The sequence below is a fragment of the Cucurbita pepo genome, chromosome 6 (assembly GCF_057944985.1).
Source record: "Cucurbita pepo subsp. pepo isolate OVF chromosome 6, ASM5794498v1, whole genome shotgun sequence".
Lineage (NCBI taxonomy): Eukaryota > Viridiplantae > Streptophyta > Magnoliopsida > Cucurbitales > Cucurbitaceae > Cucurbita > Cucurbita pepo.
Genome location: NC_141803.1, coordinates 9,617,924 through 9,638,025, shown reverse-complemented (window position 1 = coordinate 9,638,025; position 20,102 = coordinate 9,617,924). Strand labels below are relative to the sequence as shown.

The following is a 20,102-nucleotide window of genomic DNA, read 5'->3' as shown; positions in this document are numbered from 1 at the left end:
CTATCCATAATTCTTTTCGTATTTAATTTAAAATGTCTATAATGATACAATATAAAAATTATATATTAGTTATATATGAATGTAAAATAAAAATTAGGTCCCAATACTTAAGAAATTGTAATTTATAGGCTCTGCAAATTAGTTGACCCATTAAATTTTTGTGGAATGACTCAAGTCTCACTAATTAACATGTATTACATCATTTGAAAATATTTAAAGTCGCATAAATTTTATAGAAACTTTCATATTTATGTCCATGATTGTTAAATTATATAATGTTAACCAATTATGTAGAAATAAAAATTATGTGTTCATGGGTAATAGAGCTTTTGAGTAAAAGGTAAAGAAATCTTATTATCAAAGTTTTAGATTAAAAAGATTCTAAGACTAAATTATTCTCTTTCACGCCGATTATTAGAGTCCGTTGTCAAAAAAGTGGATAATCTCATTGGATAGAAGATAGAAAATTAATGACCTCATTATAATACATCTTTAGAGATCCTATTTAAGCTTGCTACTATCACGAGGCCTCATAATAAATTTAATGGAGGACTTTCAGGAGATGTTATTGGATTAGGGCCAGTTTGTACACGCCTATTAATGCCTAAACCCAATGGAGGCGTTTCGGGAGATGTTGCTGGATTTGGGCCAGTTGGGACACGCCTCTTGGTCCCTAAACCAAATGGCGGTGTTTTGGGAGGTGTTGCTGGATTTGGTCCAGTTGGGACACTCCTCTTGGTGCCTAAACTTGAGAGAGGGCTTTCAGGAGATGTTGCTGGATTTGGGCTAGTTAGGACACACCTCTTGGTCCCTAAACCCAATGGAGGTGTTTCGGGAGGTGTTGCTGGATTTGGTCCAGTTGGGACACGACTCTTGGTGACTAAATTTAAGGGAGGGCTTCTAGGAGATGTTGCTAGATTTAGGCCAGTTGGGACACGTCTCTTAGCCCCTAGACCCAATGGAGGCGTTTCGGGAGATGTCGCTGGATTTGGTCCTGTTGGGACACTCCTCTTGGTCCCTAAACTTGACGGAGTGCTTTGAGGAGATGTTGCTGGATTTGGGCCAGTTGGGACACGCCTCTTAGTTCCCAAACCCAATTGAGGCGTTTCGAGAGATGTTGCTGGATTTGGTCCAGTTGGGACACGCCTCTTCGCGCCTAAATTTAAGGTACGGCTTTCTGGAGATGTTGCTGGAATTGGGCCAATTAGGACACGCCTCTTAGCCCCTAAACCCAACGGAGGTGTTTTGGGAGATGTTGCTGGATTTGGTTCTATTGGGACATGCCTCTTGGTGCCAAAATTTACGGGAGGGCTTTCAGGAGATGTTGGTGGATTTGGGCCAATTGGGACACGCCTCTTGGTCCCTAAACTCAATGGAGGCGTTTCGGGAGATGTTGCTGGATTTGGTCCAGTTGGGACAAGCCTTTTGAGACCCAAAGAAACCACATTGCCACTCTCATCCCATTTTGCCTCGAGAGCATTGAGATTGGACAAAATAGCAACAAAAGAGATCAACAAGAAGACATAAACCATATTGACATTTGTAAGCAAGCTCATTTTGTCTTCACACAAGTATTCTAACTATGAAATCACAACTTTATATAACGTGAACAACTAATTTAGAAATGTATTAATAAATGATATTTTTTTGGTTGAGTTTTCCTAATTTATTTGTAACAAATGACTTTTGGAAACTAATTATGCCCTATGAGAAATATATCTAACCATTTCAATCTAATTTATTTTAGAAAAACTTCATCCAACTTTAATTTTAATTCTGGAAGGAAAATATTCTAATTTAGAATTTAATTAAAAATATTTCCATCTAATTTTAATTCTAAACGTGCATGTTACCTTTTTGTTTTTGGTTTTATCGGTAAGTATTACATTTCTCACTCCATTAACCATATTTTTCTTTTTTGTAATATAGTTCTTAGAAACATATCTAAAAATTAAATCTCCCCAAAAGCATATGCTAAAAATATTTTCGATATGGTTATTTTCTTATTTCTAATATTATAAAAAGTTGATAGTTTCTTCCCCTAAAAATATATTGAAAAAGTATAAAATAGATCTAAAATATATTAAAAAATAATTATAGCATAAAACATATTCTTGGTATCCCATGAGTATAGTTTTAAAAATTTAATAGTACTCTTTGATTTGTAAGACAACATTTCAAAAATATAATCCTTTAAAATTTTAAATAAAAATTGGGATTTATCCTCGGTTTTTATCTAAAATTTGTGTATAAACTCGATTTTGATATAATTTAAATATACATACATATATACATATAAATAAATGTATGTATGTACCTATACTTTAAATATGTTGTTTTACTTTGCCAAAATTTTTAACTTGTTGTTTGGGTCACCTATTGTGCTTTAAGAATCCTCTCATATCAGGACAAATTTAGATAAAAATCCTCCCATTTAGATACGCAATTATGTAGGAGCCGGTTAATTAACACACTTTCCATACTTTTCAAATTGATTTAAAGGTGACTAATATTTAATAAGCTTTGAAGTTTGAATATGGTGGTTAAAATTCATGTATATCACATTGAAGGTGTAATAGTCCAAAAAAATAAACAAATAAACCAAGAAAAAAAAAGATTATAAAAACAAAGTCTCTTATATAGAGACTTGAACTTGAAATTGATGTCACGGGTCCACATAGGTTGACTTGGATACAAAGAACAAAAATTGAACTCTCGCTAAGGATAAATTGGTGACACTACTTAAGCTAATCACGTAACTGGCCTTACTATCGACATGGTTATATTTGATGTTGACACATTACTTTGGTTCTGCACATATCATATATATTGATACGTGTAAATTGTTTGTGGATCAATATGCTTATGATATGTTATGTATATGTTATAATATGTGAATTGTATGATAATACTTACGGTACGATGTTTTCAATGATATTGTTGAGATAGGATACGAGAAGGATGCACTGAATGTAAAGTAATGATAGGAGTAAGACAAGTTCATGAAACGTTAAGGTTAGGTTACGTATTGAAGTGCTATGTATATGAGAGATTGATAAAAACGATTTGGTCACGATCTATTGATAAAAGAATACGGTTAGGTTATGGGTAGAAAGGGATAGGATTATGATAGATTGTTAAAACAATAGCGTTAGAATACGTTCATATGACAATATGACTAAGGTACGTTCATGAAACGATATGACTATAAGATGTAAAGGAACGCTAAGGCTATGATAAGTTAGGGAACGATATGACCATGAAGTGTTTGCGATATGATATGATTATGATATGACATGTGAACGAGGGATATATACATACATATATATATATATATATATATATATATATATATATATATATATATATATATTGTGATTGGATATGAAAGTGATATGAAATATGTTATGGTAGGAGATGTGTGATAAATTAAAATGTTTATGATATGATATACTGTGATGCGATATGTTATGGTATGAGATGTATATGAGGAGATGTTATGTTAAAAGTTTGGAACTTTATGTTATGTCTTTTAAATTTTATGTATACAACATGATATGAATGACATGAAATCACGATAAATGGCATGAAATATAACCCTGTTAGAGTTATGTATGATACGAGAATTGAAAAGTGATATGATATTTACGGAACGCTAGCGGGGTTATATTAAATAATAATGACAATGGAAAAATATTGGTACCTCATGCATTATGTGTGCTCGTGCCTTGGGGGATACACCTATTCCATCACTAGGGTACGAACGCGGATACCACTATGCAGGTGAAGTAACATTATGTTTTACATAATGCTGCCGTGACGGTTACTAATTCTAATGGATGTCCGGCATGGGGAGCTACCAGAGCAAGCAGGCCGACAAGAAAAGGGGTCCAGCGGTGTGTGAAATGTCGGTGTGCCCATACTCACAAGTATGGGTTGTAGGTAGAGTATATGGTACACATCCAAGCTGCTCATTAGGATAGTGTCGTAGGAAAAGAGACGGATATGATAAGTCTCACCATTGCATTCGGATAGTCATGCATTTAACCTCGATAGTGGGGTCACTTACTGAGTATTTCTAAAAATACTCAAGTAACGTGCTACCTCTATTTCAGGTTAAGGCAAAACATTCCTGTACGGCTGACGACAACATCGCAACTCGAGACCATGACACATGCATAGGGTGGTCGTATTATTTTCTTAGACTTAGCTAGATTAGGATGCTTTTAATTTAAACATTTATTTATTTTATTTTGTCTTTTGTTGTGTCGTTTTTAAAAGTGTTTTCAAAACACGTACGTCCATGGCTGTGTTTTAAGCTGAAGGTTATGTTTTATGAAAGTTTAAATGAAGTATTTCCACATTCAATGTCTATGATATGTATACAGTAGCAACCTTAAATTAAGTAGAAAATTTCGGGTGGTTACAGAATGCTTAGAAAATGCATGATAAATAGATGTTGTCTATTAAAACTGTACCGACTGAAATTTTTCTAGTTAGTTTAAGGTCGCCACTATATACATATCATGACCATTAAATGCAACCATGGACTTACATGTTTTGGAATCACCTTTAAAAGACGACACAACAAAAGACTAAATAAACGTTTAAATTAAAAACATCATGTTCTAGCTAGCCAAAGTCTAAAAAAATAAATACGACTACCCAATGCATGTGTCATGGTCTCGAGTTGCGATGCCGTTGTCAGCCGTACCATAATGCCTTTCCTTAACCTGAAACAGAAGTTCCACGTGACTTGAGTATTTAAATAAATACTCAGTTATTGACCCCACTATGGGGGTTTAAATGCAAGAACATGCAAATGTAATGACAGGACCTATCCTTTCAGTCTATTTTCGTACGGTACTATCCTAATCGGTAACTTAGATATGTACCATATACTCTACACACAGTTGATACGTGCGAGTATGGACTAACCAGTCAGTTCGCACCCCACTGGGCCACTTTCCTTGTTGTGTGAGCATACTCTAGAGCTATTTAGGCCGGACACTCGTAAGAATTAGTAACTGTCACGACAGCATTAGGTTAAACATAATGTTCGTTTTCCTGCCTGACCGTCGCAACATTATGATAAACATAATGAACGTTTTTCTGCTTGGTCATCATAGCATTATGATAACCATAATGATTGTTTTCCTGCCTCGTAACGTACACGTCCGTATTATCATGAAGGGTAAAGGGTATCCCCCAATGCATGACCACCCAATAATGCATGAGGTCCCAATATTTTTCCATTTTCATTATCATTTAATACAACCCCGCTAGTGTTCTGTACAAATCATACCAATTTTCATATCATTTCACATACCGTTTATCATATCATTTATCATATCTTTCTGCATACGTCGAGGTTGTATTTCATGCTAGTTCGTCATTTTGCATGTCAATCTCATCTATCATTTAAATTACATAAATATATCATATCATAATGTTTTTTTTCAAAAGAAAGAGAAACGATGTCAAAAACGTCGAGGGAAGAAGAGAGAAAATCGTTGAAAATCGCATATGAAATCGGTCGAAAAAGAAAGGATTGTCGGACCAAAACTGGATACCCGCAAACCATTAAATTCGATGGCCCAACACGATATGTGTCACTCATTCAGACGACCCATATCCCTTCGGTCCATTAAATCTGACGGCCCAACATGACATGTGTCACTCATGCACATGGCCCATTAAATTCGATGACCCATGTGTCATTCATGCAGACACCACACGCATATAGATATACTCCTTCGGCCCATTAAATTCGACGACCCAACACACGTGTCCGTTTCGTAGTCCACGACGCATCGCCTCTCGAAGGCGAAACGTGTCGCGCAATAAATTGACGGCCCTTCGGCCCAGTAAACAGACAGCCCAACACGCGTTCCCTCGCGGCCCAGCCTCACGACCAGCACCCGAGGACACGACCTGGAGTCCGTGCCTTGACCTGGAACGCCAACCGACACGGGCATCCTCCCCTACAACGACACGCGTTGCGCATGCGGATGCGTCCTTCACCTTGGTATAGACATGTAATATATCGTTTCCTAGGTTTTCAACCATTTTGAACCCATTTTTGACCTTTTGGAAGGCAAATAAGGTAAGTATGTCACCCTATCTCTAAATTTATATTAATTTATGATAGATATGTTTGTTATTAACGTAAAGAAGATGAACGTTCTAATAGGAGTCAACTCTCAACAACCTTTGGAGCAACTCTCGAGGAACGGGAGCTTACGTTAATTAAATTAGGGTGTACTTCGGCTAAGGCCAACCAAGTAAGTGGTCTTACTATAGGATAGGCTAAAAATTGTTTGAGTTATAATGATGTAGGAGTTGTGTCGTACGATGTTGTATGTTAGTATATGATGATGTATGAGTTAAGATGATGTATGAGTTGTATCGTATGATGTCGTATACTAGTACATGATGATGTATGAGTGTATGATGATGTATGAGTTATGATGATGTGTGAGTTATGATATTTGATGATATGCGCAGTATATATATATTTCGATGAATGACGTACTTGATATGCTTGATGAACTTTATGGCAATATGATGAGTCTGACGATTGTGTTACGTTTACCTTAACATGATGATGTTTTCCATATTTTGCATGCTATATGATGATGAGTGTCATATTGCATCATGTGGTTAGATCTACATAGGACACAACCCTAACAGCATGAAAATGATATTAATATAAATATCTTTTGAATAAACTTAAATGAAAAAGGTAGTTCTAATTTTTTTTTTTTTTTTTTTTTTTTTTTGTTAATTTAGTGTGTTCTGAAATTGAGTCGTTTAAGGAAAAGGCCAAAAGGAAAATGAAAGGCCAATCACTTTGAGAAATAGTGGGTTAGAAAATGATAGCATAGCCAACCACGAGTTCGTGACACGTGCATAGGATAGTTTCGCATAATAATTTAATAGTATAGGTTAGTATATGTTGAGTAGTATTTTCATTTGACAATAGTATAGGTTCAATTGTATTTGCATTTGACAATAGTATAGATTAGTCTGGTCTGAGTTGTATTTGCAGCTAATAAACTGTAGGTTGATTTGTATTTGTATTTAATAAAGTTTAGGTTGAGTTGTATTTGCATTTAATAAAGCATAGGTTAGTATAGGTTCAGTTGTATTTATAATTATTAGGTCATTGGTTAGTGTAGGGCGTTTAATTCAATAATGTTTTTCATTTTTCTTTGTATTTGTTTATTCCCGAGGTAATAAATGAGGCACAAAGTTAATGTTGAATTTATAATAAGGGTTCATTAAAGTAATTCCGCATTAACTATCGGGTTAAATCTGAAGTAACGGTAATGGGTTAAATAGGAAAATTTAGGGTGGAAATCTCTCCTTAAAGATGCTTTTTAAACCCGTGAAGCAAACGATATTACATAACGTGCCAAAGTGGACAAAACGGACAATATTGACTAGCTTTGAATTTGGATGTTTAAACATTCGACCACACCTTTTAAATTTTGATTTTGTTGTGATTCTCTCCTTCTTATTAATCATATCTATTTTTCTTATGGTCCAAAGGGAATAAAAAATTGATAAACATCCTTAAAAAAACCCATTCATAACTTTGGCTTCAATCTATCCTTTACAAGGGTAATTAGGGAGAAAATATAGAAAATGCAACCGTCTAGTTTGTGTTTAAGCAACTTTGTTTTTTCATGTCCACCAAAAATAGCAAATGAAAAAGAATCGATATTTATAACTATGCAACAAATATGGATATCCAACCTCAAAACATTCATAGGAATTAATTTTTAGAGTGGATATCAACCTTAAATCAGCTTCTCAAACAGCTTTAACAGGATGTTCAAAACAGGTATTTATTTTTATTTTTATTTTTCTTTTTCTTTTGCTATATAATGAACCAAAATCCAAATGATTAAACATCAACAAAACAAATTTGAGCATTTTAATAAAATGAAGACTTTAACAAGCTTCGGTATTACCTTATTGTTTTCTTTGGAATCAAGCATTATTATCAACACATGTTTTGCAGGTTCCAACGGACAAGCTGTGGTGGAAGATTGGCATTTACCAGAAGGCAAATGGCAAGTGACTATTTACAATTATCAAACAAACTCAGTTTTAAATGCTCATTGCATGTCAAAAGACGACGACTTGAACGAACAGGTTTTGGACAAGCGAGCCCAATTCCACTGGAGATTTGAAATGAACTTTTGGCATACGACTTTGTATTGGTGCAATTTTAACAGTTCGAATGGACATGCTTCATTTCAGGTGTTTTGGCCAGAGAACTCGCATTGGCTTTCTGAACGATGTAATGTTAAAAACTGCATTTGGGCAGCATTTGATGATGGATTTTACTTAAAAAATCTTCATTTGGGGAAGTTTGAATTGATACACCCTTGGGAAAAATGAAGTAAAATCTCCCTCACTCGTTTTGGTCCAACAAAACCTACTTTTTTTTTCCTTTTATGTTTGCTTGCTCTCACATGTAATAATTCTAGAGAGAGTCGTGGGGTTTCTTTATAGGCTTAAATATGTTGCATATTTAAGTCTAATTAAATGGGAGGAATCTTTTGGGAATTTATAGTTATTTCGATGTTGATAATTTTGTTGGGTTTCAAGTTTCTACTTGTATCTACCCATGTGCAAGCTTTTAAACTCAGGATTTGGCCGTCAATGGCCCTAATATTCCCCTAACAATATTGTAAGGTTATTTACTTCTCGCTTCTAAGAGTGAAAACTATCTCCACAGAAAAACATGAGTCCTTCCCGCATGTCTTTTCCTCACTCACATGTTTGCTACAAAAATTCTCAAGAGGTCTTCCAACATAAAATTGCTCCAGCAAAGCACATTTAATCTCGAAGTTCTTATGATTAAGCCAACAAAAAGGAAAGTGCATCTCGTTGATATAGGTAGTAAGTTTCAATTCTTTGTAAGCATTTCTTAGTCATCTATACTCTGGGTCACTTTATCGGTTATAATCTTGGTCCATTCATGTACTCTCTTTTACTCGGGTATCACTCTACTCAAAACCCTTTCAGAATTAAGTAATATTTTAGGTTTTAACATTTTAAGGGTAACAAATTAGGACGAAAAGAAAATATGTATAATAATTGGAAATGCCAAGGTTAATATCATAAAATAAAACGGATAATGGAAAGAACTCAGGTCAATTATCCTAAAAAAAAAAAACAAAAAAAAAAAAAAGAAGGATGTCAATTGCAACTTGGTAATATGAAACCAACCAGCACAACATCTTTTAGTAAAAAAAATATCATAAAGATTATTTGTGACGCTCATAAAGAAAGAAAAAAATACACATGTAAAACCAAAATGATCTTTACAAGACTATGAAACGAAAGAAACTATGTGGAAACAGAGGGAAGAGATCAAGGAGAAGTACCCGAGTAATTTCAATATTAAGACACTTTCGAAGACGAAAGTTTCATCTTGACGTGTATGTTGTATGAACGAAAAATAAAAAAAATAAAAAAAAGAAGCGAAACTTTGTGCCACGTTGCTAAAGCTGAGAAGTGGCGGGTTGGCCTCCACTATAAAAAAGGGAGGTCCCCCACTTCATTTTATCATCCTAAAATGAATGGTTCGAGCAAGTCAGAGAGTACACTTTCTCACGGCTCAAGGCCAAAATTTTGGTTGATTTGCTCGGACTCTTTCCTCCTGGTTTCAATTTTTAGAAAGCGTTCAAAGTTAGTATGTATGACTACCTTCTGACTAGTTAAATTTTTTGAATCGAGTTTAAATTATTTATGCATGATGAGGTCTAGTTTGAATTATTAGGAGTCAGTTTCTTTGCCGTATTTGGCTTAGTTTAAATTACTGGGACTAAGTTTCTATGCCGTATTGGGCTTAGTTTAAATTAGTGGGAGTATGCTTTTATGCATAATTAGACTTAGTTTAAAGTATGAGGAGTAAGTTTTTATGCCTAATTAGACTTAAGTTAAATTATTGGAATCCAATTTAAATTATTTATGCGTAATTAGGCATAGATAGTTTAAATCATTAGGAGTAAATTTTTATGCATAATTAGATTTAGCTAGTTTGTGCGTTATGAAACGTTATGTTGAAAGCATGAAAATGTTACGTTATGTCTTGTGAATTGTATGTATAGAATGGTTTGAATTACATGTCGATCGCTTGTGGATGTATATAATAAAATGACGTAAAATTCACAAGAATAAGTGCAAGTATACACTATCACAAGTAGCAAGTAATAAGTACATTATTGATTCCACAGGGAACCTATCTTTTTGGTTAATTTTATCGCTGGAAATTTAAGTGAGTTTTTGGGTAACATTCAAATGGGCGTTGGAGATTTGAAGTATTTAAACAAAACTAAAACAGAGTGCCACGGCTGTCGAAAACAGAAAATGATGAGAAAATCAACTATAATGAGGAAGGTTCGGCTAAGAGAGATTAAATAGATAAGTTGTTGAGTTTGTGGTAGATTTTAGTTCCTTTTAATAGATTCTCAAGCCCACTTACAAGGGTCATGAATGGTGATTATTTCAATAATCGTTGTAATTTCTATTAACAAGGCTCTAGGAGAAGAATTATTCCTAACCCTTCTATTATCCTTCAAGTCTCCTTGCTATGGAACTAGAGTATTAAAGAGGATTTCATTGCTCCCTCTCTTCTCCCGAATAAGAGAACAACTATGTATGTAAAGTAGCTAATTAAACATACATGTAAATCATTAACAACAACTCTTTAATAAACTAAAATCATACCGTCAACATACTTAAACTATATAAAACTCTCTTGCCTCCCCTATTAAGTTTAGCTCTCCATACAAACTGAATTAAACAGAGGAATATGCATCTTCATCATATAAAATTGATGGAATAAGGAAAGAGAATAAGGAAATAGAGAGTTATCCCGGTTTATTGCCGTTCGTCAATGGAAGTTCCCTTCTCTTGAGCTCTCACGTCCACCTCTTTGCCCTAATCAATCCTTGTCGGTCTCCTTTTCCTTCTGCTGTCAACAGCTACTGGATTAGGGTTTTCTTCTTTTTCTCTGGTTTCACAGCAGTTCACTGCAGCAGAAACTGCTGTGGTGTAATTCGATTTTCTCCTAAAAAATGTGGCTCCTCCTCTTGGTCTTCCTTTTCCTTTTATATTGAGCATGAGTTCCTCTTTAGGGCTGAAAAGGAATAAGTTGTCCACATAAGATGTTACTCATTGGTAGTCAATTGTCCACTTGGACTGCTGACGTGGATTTAAAATTTCCATGTCCTCCCCCATTTGTTTCCAAATTTGCTACTCCCACATGGTTTAGCATAAATGTCTGAAATTTTACCACATAACTCAATTAAATATACAATTAAGATCTATTTATGCAAAATCATATTTTTTTTCATGTTGGACCGCAATAAACGATTTCATGCTCACTAAGTAGAATAAATGGGGAATAAATGAGAAAATGGTGAATAAGAGTGCAATATTAACTACAAAAAGACTTTGATATGACTCTACATTTAGACAGTTATCACACCCCCAAACTTAAAAGATTGCTCATCCTTGAGCAATCATTCTCTCCACTCTCCCGTTTTTTTCTCATTAACAAAATGTTCGTAGAGTATTCATCAAAGACATCATTCTCTCCACTCTCCCCTTTTTTTCTCATTAACAAAATGTTCGTAGAGTATTCATCAAAGACATGATTTAGATCACATTCTTTATATTCCTTCCTCAAATTAGTTATTTCCCACCTTTCACCCTACACTTATCACCACAACTAACTAGAAAAATAACACATTCCTCGCTTCCACCGTATTCCCCAAAACACTACTAAAATGATTACCATTCCTTCTACCTTTTCTTTTGTGACTTGGCTTCATAATTTATTTCATTAACTTTTTCTTATCATGACAAAATTCTTTTTTTTTTTTTTTTTTTCTTCAAGAATTCTTCAAGTCATCCCCCTATTCTCTGGGTGCCTCCACTTGTGGTGCAAATCACCTAAGTCTTCAAGGGATGACTATATAGGCTACCACTCGTTCTCCCTTAGCTCGACTCTTTTGCTAGCATCCTGTAGTTTTCAGTGTGGCCACATTTGTGATGCAACTCACCTGAACGATAAGGATAACTCCCAATTACCTTCGATTCAGACACCTCCATTGGCGATGCAGATTGCCTGACAACGAGCAATTAAGACTTATTGAGAGTTCAAGCTTTAGGTTGAAGAGGAGTGGTCTTGGTTTTTTTTTTTTTTTTTTTTTTTTTTTTTTTTTTTTTTAATGTTAATATATATATGGGCGATGGAATTTGATTTAATACCCCAAAACTTAAACTAGCCATTGTCCTCAATGAGCATTAGTGTGGGTGTGGAATCATTCTTGAAAGCAATTTGAGGTGTAGAAGCTCTTAGTTATTGTTGGTGTTGGGAAAATGGTTTAAAGGTTGGGTGAATTATGGGAATTCTTCCTAATTAAGGTGGATTATGATAGATTGGATCCTCACCTTAACTTTGATGAATACTCTTCAATGTGAGCTTCAATTTCCTTAACACCACTCACCTTTACTGTTTTATTTATCCATAAGGCATTTGACAATACATCCCTAGTTCTTGCACCAAACATCATGACTACATATGAAACAAAATATGCATGATCTATTACCCTTTCTAAAGCTTCATGCTTCTAGGTTGCATGCATGAGCATGATTCAAAATTATATGCAGTCAACACAACAAAGCAAACACAACAAAAACAAACACAACATAAGGATGCATGCTTCGAAATCAGGCAGCAAGGTAAATCAGACAGCAAGGTTATAAAAGGTGTGGTAAGAGAATTCCCTTGATTTTAGGCATCATTAGAGGAAGTGTTCTCTTCCTCCTCTACTGCATGCGATGATTCTTTGCCGCTCCACTCTTTAAAAATTTCGTCTGGAAAACTTGGGAATGCTTCATTTTTGGACTTGGTTCTTAAGCCTTTATGTATTTCCTCATCCCTCTTTTTGACATAAGACCAAAACGCCTTACAACTCCCTTCACTGTTTTCACACCAGCTAAGTAAAGCCTCTTGCAGTTTCAGCAGTTGATCCATATCGTCTGTTGCTCTGCTGTCCCTTCTTTTGCCACTGTTGGCGCCATCCCTATAGGTTTCTATGTAGTCCATCAAATTCCTTGCCTCAAGTCTTTCTTCTTCCTCATGAAAAGGGACTGCAGCCTCCAGGCACAGCATGATTATCAGCTGTGGAAAAAACAGCCTCCCCACTTTCTTACTTACACATTTGACAATCTCATCCGCTACAATCTTTCCCACATCGATGCTCAAATTCATTATGATTGCATACACAAGTAAAACTCTGTCAGCTAACAATGTAGTATCATGTGTAGTGGGTAGTAAGTTGGTTTTTATGAAGGCAGCCCAAACTTTCGCTTCGGGGTTGAGGTCTGCTGCTATTATCGTCCTTGCTCCTCCTCTCGAGAGTTGCCACCGTGTTTCTTCTATGGCTACCATCTTCAAGGCCATCTCAAGTTGATCATCCGATGGGGCTAGCACCATTTTGATGAAGGTGGCATACTCAAAAGATTGTAGGTGAAACAGTTGGTTGATGGCTTTAGGGCTCCACTCAACTATTTTACCTCTTACTAATGTTGTGTACCCTTCCACTTGATCAATATTTGCGTAAAACTTCTTCACTATCGGCACTATAGCTTGTTTCCTTTTGTGACAGAACATCTCCCACCCTAGATCGTTGATGGCGTTAAGAAAGGACTCCGGGAATGTAGGGTAAAATGCTGGGAACCTTCTTTCCACCAACACTACTCATGACTTGAAGAGTTCATACCTGTTTTCCGCCTCCTCGTTTGCGAATATTCCTTTTTGTGTTGGGAGGTTCTCCATTTTGTTTTTGCTCTTTTCTTTTCGTTTCGTACCGGTGCCCGTTAGGAAGAGATCTTGATTTATTTCTTGCACTTCATCTTGCTGCACTTCTTCCTTCCCTCGCACCATATTTTTTCCTCTTGTTCTCGGTGCCATGATTGTCGGTTGCAAGCTAAAAGTTTTTTCTTTTTTTTTTTTGTTCTTGGTTGCTTGTAAGTGTGAAGGTGAAGGTTATTTCTTGTGGAAGTAGTTTGTATAACACAAGGGATGACTTCTTGGGGAAGTATTTTTTCTTTTTTTTTTGTTTTTTTTTTTTAATAACATGGCAAACTGGTGTATTTATTGAATACAACAGATTGATGTCAATTTTTAAATAATTTTTTTTTTATTTTAAATAATCATGGCAGACTGCTGTATTCATTGCATATAGCAGATTGCTGTATACATTGAATACAGCAGATTTTTTTTTTTTTTTTTTTTTTTTTTTTTCTTTTTTACAAAAGAATATAGGCTGCTGTATGCAGCTACAACACAGTCTGCTGAGCAGGCTACTATAGTTTAGGTAGAACAATAGTTTGCTGTCAAGTTGACAGCAAGCTGCTAATTTTTTTTTCTTTTTTTTTTCTTCCAAAGTTTTCCTTTTTCTTGTTTGGTATCCCTTGATGTCATCTTTTTGTGTTAGTGCTTTGACTTGAGGTTTTGTGAGAAAGAGCACAAAAATTAGATCAAATTCATGCAAATGAGGAAGAACGCGGTACTTCATGGCAGCATACACCGAAAAAGAATAACTTTGACTTAGTATGTACCAAATATAATTAACCTCCTTACTACTTTGAAATTAGCTTTGTTAACCACATCAGAATCCACCTAATTAGCTACTTTCTTGGGGGCATGAGAGTCATTCGTGATAAAAATGTAAAATAACATTTAAAAAAAAACTATCATTGTGAGATAAGTGATGATAACTATCTAAAAATAATTAAAAGTGGATAAATAAAAGGAGAAGAAAAACTAACTTGGCTTCCCGGGAGTTTGTTACCTGTTACCGTTTCTTTTCAGCTCCCGTTTGCTCCAAAATGTTTTATTTTTCAGTTTTTTAAGCTTAAAGAGGCAATGCCTCTTTTTACTTCTCCGCCCAAATATGGCTTCAGTCTCTGTCCATTCACTGTGAAAGGTCTCCTTTCGTCTCCATGTTTTATCGTTATTGCCCCATAGGGAGTGACTTCTTCAACTATAAATGGACCAGACCATCTTGATTTTAATTTTCCAGGGAATAACTTCAGCCTTGAGTTTAATAGCAACACTCTTTGTCCTATGTAGAATTCTCTGGGCCAAATTTTGTTGTCATGCCACATTTTTGTTTTTTCTTTGTACATCTTAGCATTTTCGTAGGCTAGGTACCTGAATTCTTCCAGCTCATTCAGTTGCATACGCCTCAAGTCTCCATTTGTTGTATAGTCAAAATTTAACTTCTTTAATGCCCAAAATGCTTTATGTTCCAATTCCAGGGGGTAGATGACATGCCTTCCCAAAAACTAGCTTGTAAGGAGACATTCCTAAAGGGGTTTTGAAGGCTGTCCTGTATGCCCATAATGCATCATAAGGTTTCACCGACCAATCTTTCCTGTTGGGTTGTACCACCTTTTCCAAAATACTTTTAATTTCTCTATTGGAGACCTCTGCTTGCCCATTTGTTTGTGGGTGATAAGGTGTTGTCACTCTATGTTTTACATTGTATCTCTCTAAAAGACTATTCATCAATCTGTTCACAAAGTGCGTTCCCTCATCGCTGATTAATGCTCTTGGTACACCAAACCTAGTGAATATGTTTCTTTTTAAAAACTTGAGTACCGTCTTCCCATCGTTGGATGGACAAGCTATTGCTTCCACCCACTTGGACACATAGTCGACAGCCACTAGAATATACAAGTTCCCATAAGATGTCGGAAATGGTCCCATAAAGTCAATGCCCCATACATCAAAAAGTTTCACTTCTAAAATTGAATTCAGGGGTAGCTCGTTTTTTTTACTGATATTTCCCGTTCTTTGACATTCATCACAACCCTTGCAAAATTCTTTTGCATCTTTGAAAATTGTTGGCCAATAGAAACCCGATTGAAATACCTTGGCTGCTGTCCTTTGCCCTCCAAAATGACCTCCATATGGAGATGCATGACATTGTTCAAGAATTGTTGGTATTTCACTGTCTGGAATGCATCTTCTCATTATGCCGTCTCCACATTGTTTAAAGAGAAAAGATTCATCCCAAATGTAACTTTTGGATGCATGGAGAAACCTCTTCCTTTGTTGATAAATTTTCTCTTCGGGTATGATGGCACAAGCCAAAAAATTTGCTATGTCTGCATACCATGGAGTTGCTGTCATTCTGCTACTGCTGTTTATCTCAAGCAGCTGTTCATTCGGAAATGCATCATCAATTTCTTTGCTATTGACCTTTTCTTCCATGTTCTCCATTCTAGATAAGTGATCCGCTACATGGTTATTAGCTCCTTTCGTGTCCACGATTTCTATCTCGAACTCTTGTAACAGTAGAATCCATCTAATTAATCTTGGCTTGGCATTCGGTTTCATCATTAGGTGCTTGATTGCTGCATGGTCAGTGTACACTTTCACCTTCGCTCCAAATAAATAAGCTCTGAACTTTTCAACAGCGAATACTACGACCAACAATTCTTTTTCAGTGGTTGTATAATTCACTTGAGCCTCATTCAACGTTTTGCTGGCATAATAGATAGGATGAAGTACCTTCCCCTTTTTCTGTCCTAACATTGCCCCCACAGCATGGCCACTAGCTTCACACATCAACTCAAATGGTGAATTCCAATCGGGTGTTGACATTATAGGAGTTGTGGTCAGCGCTGTCTTTAATGCTTGGAAGGCAGTCATGCATTGTTTGTCAAAAACGAATTTTCTATTTGACTCCAACAAACTACACAATGGTTTTGCAATCTTGGAGAAATCTTTAATAAACCTCCTATAAAACCCTGCATGGCCCAAAAAGCTTCTTATACCTTTAACTGACGTAGGTGGATTCAATCTTTCAATAACTTCTATCTTGGCTCTATCAACTTCTATTCCTCTCCTTGAGATCTTGTGGCCTAACACTATTCCCTCATTGACCATAAAATGACATTTTTCCCAATTCAGTACAAGATTCTTCTCTTCACATCTTTGTAGAACCTTCCCTAAATTGCACAAACAAGTCCCAAAAGATTCTCCATAAACCGAAAAATCATCCATGAATATCTCCATAATTGTTTCCACCATATCTGTAAAAATGGCCATCATGCAACGTTGAAATGTCGCTGGAGCATTACATAGTCCGAAGGGCATTCGTCTAAAGGCAAAAATTCCATATGGGCATGTGAATGTAGTTTTCTCTTGATCTTCTGGACTGATTGTAATTTGATTGTATCCCGAATAACCATCCAAGAAGCAATAATGTGACTTTCCAGCAAGCTTATCAAGCATTTGATCAATGAATGGTAAGGGAAAATGATCCTTACGTGTCGCTTTGTTTAGCCTTCTATAATCCATGCAAATTCTCCATCCATTCACTATTCTAGTGGGGATCAACTCATTGTTCTCATTTGCCATTACTGTTATCCCTCCTTTCTTCGGAACACATTGAATAGGACTGACCCAGCTGCTGTTTGCAATTGGATAAATTATTCCAGCATCTAGCCATTTGAGAATCTCCTTTCTAACAACCTTCTTCATCATGGGATTTAATCGTCTTTGTTGCTCAATGAACTTAACTTTTCCTTCCTCCAATTGTATTTTGTGCATGCATAGTGAAGGACTAATTCCTTTTATATCTGCCAATGTCCAACCTATCGCCCCCTTGTGCTTCTTCAATGTTTCTAGGAGCATATCCTCTTGAGTCGAGGATAGTTTCGCTGAGATGATGATGGGTAGTGTCTTCTTATCACCTAAATAAGCATACTTAAGGTTAGGTGGTAGTGGTTTTAAGTCCAGCTGTGGCGCTTCCTCAATAGATGGTCTCATCGGTGAACTCTTTCTTCCCTCACATTCTAGTGACTCAAAAGTTCTGCTGAATTCACCTAAAACTACTATTCAAGCTCCTGTCTTCTTCCTGCTCGCTTTCCCCATCATCCCATTCCTCGGTCGCTAGTTGTTCTGTTAATTCATACACTACTGAGCATTCTTCTGTCACTGCTGGATATTTCATGCTGTCATTGATGTTAAATTCAACTTTTTGGTCACCCATTCTTAACGTGATGGTTCCTTTGTAGACATCTACTAATGTTCTTCCAGTCTTAAAAAATGGTCTCCCCAAAATAATTGGAACATCATGATCGACTTCATAATCTAAAATGATAAAATCTGCAGGAAATATGAATTTGTCAACTTGAATTAAGATGTCCTCAATCTTTCCTTCGGGATAAGTGATGGACCTATCGGCTAGTTGTAAGGTGACTGTAGTCGATTTAGCCTCTCCAATTCCCAACTTCTTGTAAATAGATAGAGGCATTAAGTTGATGCTTGCTCCCAAGTCGCATAATGCTCGTCCTAGTTCCTTTCCTCCAATTGATACAGGAATAGTGAACGATTCAGGATCTTTCTCCTTTAGTGGGATCTTGTTCTTCAATATTGCACTGCACTCTTCATTTAATGACACCACCTTAAATTCTTCAAACTTCCTTCTATTAGTAAGTACATCCTTCAAGAACTTCACATAATTTGACATTTGCTTCAAAGCTTCCACCAGTGGTATGTTTATATGAATTTCCTTCAGAATATCCATAAACTTCTCAAAATAGGCTTCCTCTTTCTTTCTCTTTATTCTTTGTGGAAAAGGAGGTGATGGTGTGTATGTTCTGCTCTCTTGTCCACTGCTGGCTGTTGTTTGCATTTTAGGCTGCTCCTTAATTTCTGCATAATCCTTGCTGTGTTCTTTTTGTACAGCAGCTTCCTCATTTTGCTGCTGTGTATCAGCAGTTTCTTGGGAATGGCTGTCACCTTGTTCTGCATTTTTTTCTCCCCCGCTGGGTATTTTTTTTCCACTTCTCAACTCTATTGCTTGACATTGCTCTTTGCCTTCTCTTTTTGGTGTTTCGGTGTCTGCTGGTAGCTTTCCAAGAGGCCTATTTCGTAACTCAGTTGCTAATTGCCCTACTTGAACTTCCAAATTTCGCAATAAGGCTTGTTGACTTTGTATCACGGCATCATTTTTAGCCATATATTCCTTTATTAGGCTCTCAATAGATGTTCCCGATGTGTATTGAGCTTGGGTAATTCCTTTCCCTTGGGTGTTGACTTGTTGAGAACTATAACCCAATTGATTTTGTAATCCAAAACCCGGAGGGTAATTTGCTTTAGGTGGCATTTGTTGGTTGTATGAGCCTTGTCCCTTCCATGAGAAATTTGGATGATTTCTCCACCCCGGATTATAAGTATTTGAGAAGGGGTTATTTTTCGGGTTGCCTTGACTAGCTTGATTCCCGACATAAAAAACTGAGGCCGGATTGCTTGGACATTGATCAAAGGTGTGTTCCTCTCCACAATATACACAAGATTCGGCTGCTGTCTGGTTAATTACAGCAGTTGTATGGACTGGTGCTTTGATCATGGAGTCTTGCCACAATGCTAGATTTTGTAAAATATTAGTCACCGAAGCTAGTTGAGCATTGATAGAAGACAAAGCATCAACTTCAAGTACTCCTCGAGTCTTCCTCCCTGGGTTGCTTCTCACATCGGCCCATTGACAATTGTTAGATGTTATTCTCTCTAAAATTTCATATGCTTCATTGTATGTCTTTGACAAAATGGCTCCATTGGCAGAAGCATCAACTACTTGTTTAGTAGCAATATTTAATCCATTGTAGAAAGTCTCCATTTGTATACAATGAGGTAGTCCATAGTGAGGACACTTTCTAAGCATCTCCTTAAATCTCTCTCAAGCTTCACTTAGTGTCTCATCTTCAAACTGTTGAAAAGCAACAATCTCATTTCTGAACCATGCATTTCTAGTGGGTGGGAAATATTTGATAAAAAATTTCTCTACTAGACTATTCCACGAATCAATTGTTCCCGGTGCTAAGGTATTCAACCATGATTTAGCACCATCCCTCAATGAATATGGGAATAAGCTAAGTCTAATCACGTCTTTATCAACTCCCTGAAATCGAAATGAGTCACTAACTCCCAAAAATGACTTTAGATGTAGGTGGGGATCTTCCGACGGTAGTCCATGAAATTGCCCAATGGC

At 36.2% G+C, this 20,102-nt stretch overlaps 1 protein-coding gene and 1 non-coding gene across 2 annotated transcripts; one reads left to right on the top strand and one right to left on the bottom strand.

Annotated features, from left to right (window-relative positions):
- Positions 1 to 17,930: 17,930 nt before the first annotated feature.
- LOC147792284 (uncharacterized) lies at positions 17,931 to 18,686 on the bottom strand. The gene has a single exon (XM_087124834.1). The coding sequence runs from the start codon at positions 18,636 to 18,638 to the stop codon at positions 17,931 to 17,933; it is 708 nt and encodes a 235-aa protein (XP_086980960.1). The 5' UTR covers positions 18,639 to 18,686.
- Positions 18,687 to 19,746: 1,060 nt separating this feature from the next.
- Positions 19,747 to 19,852, top strand: LOC111799341 (small nucleolar RNA R71). The gene has a single exon (XR_002815810.2). It is a non-coding gene; the product is annotated as a small nucleolar RNA R71 (small nucleolar RNA).
- Positions 19,853 to 20,102: the final 250 nt, after the last annotated feature.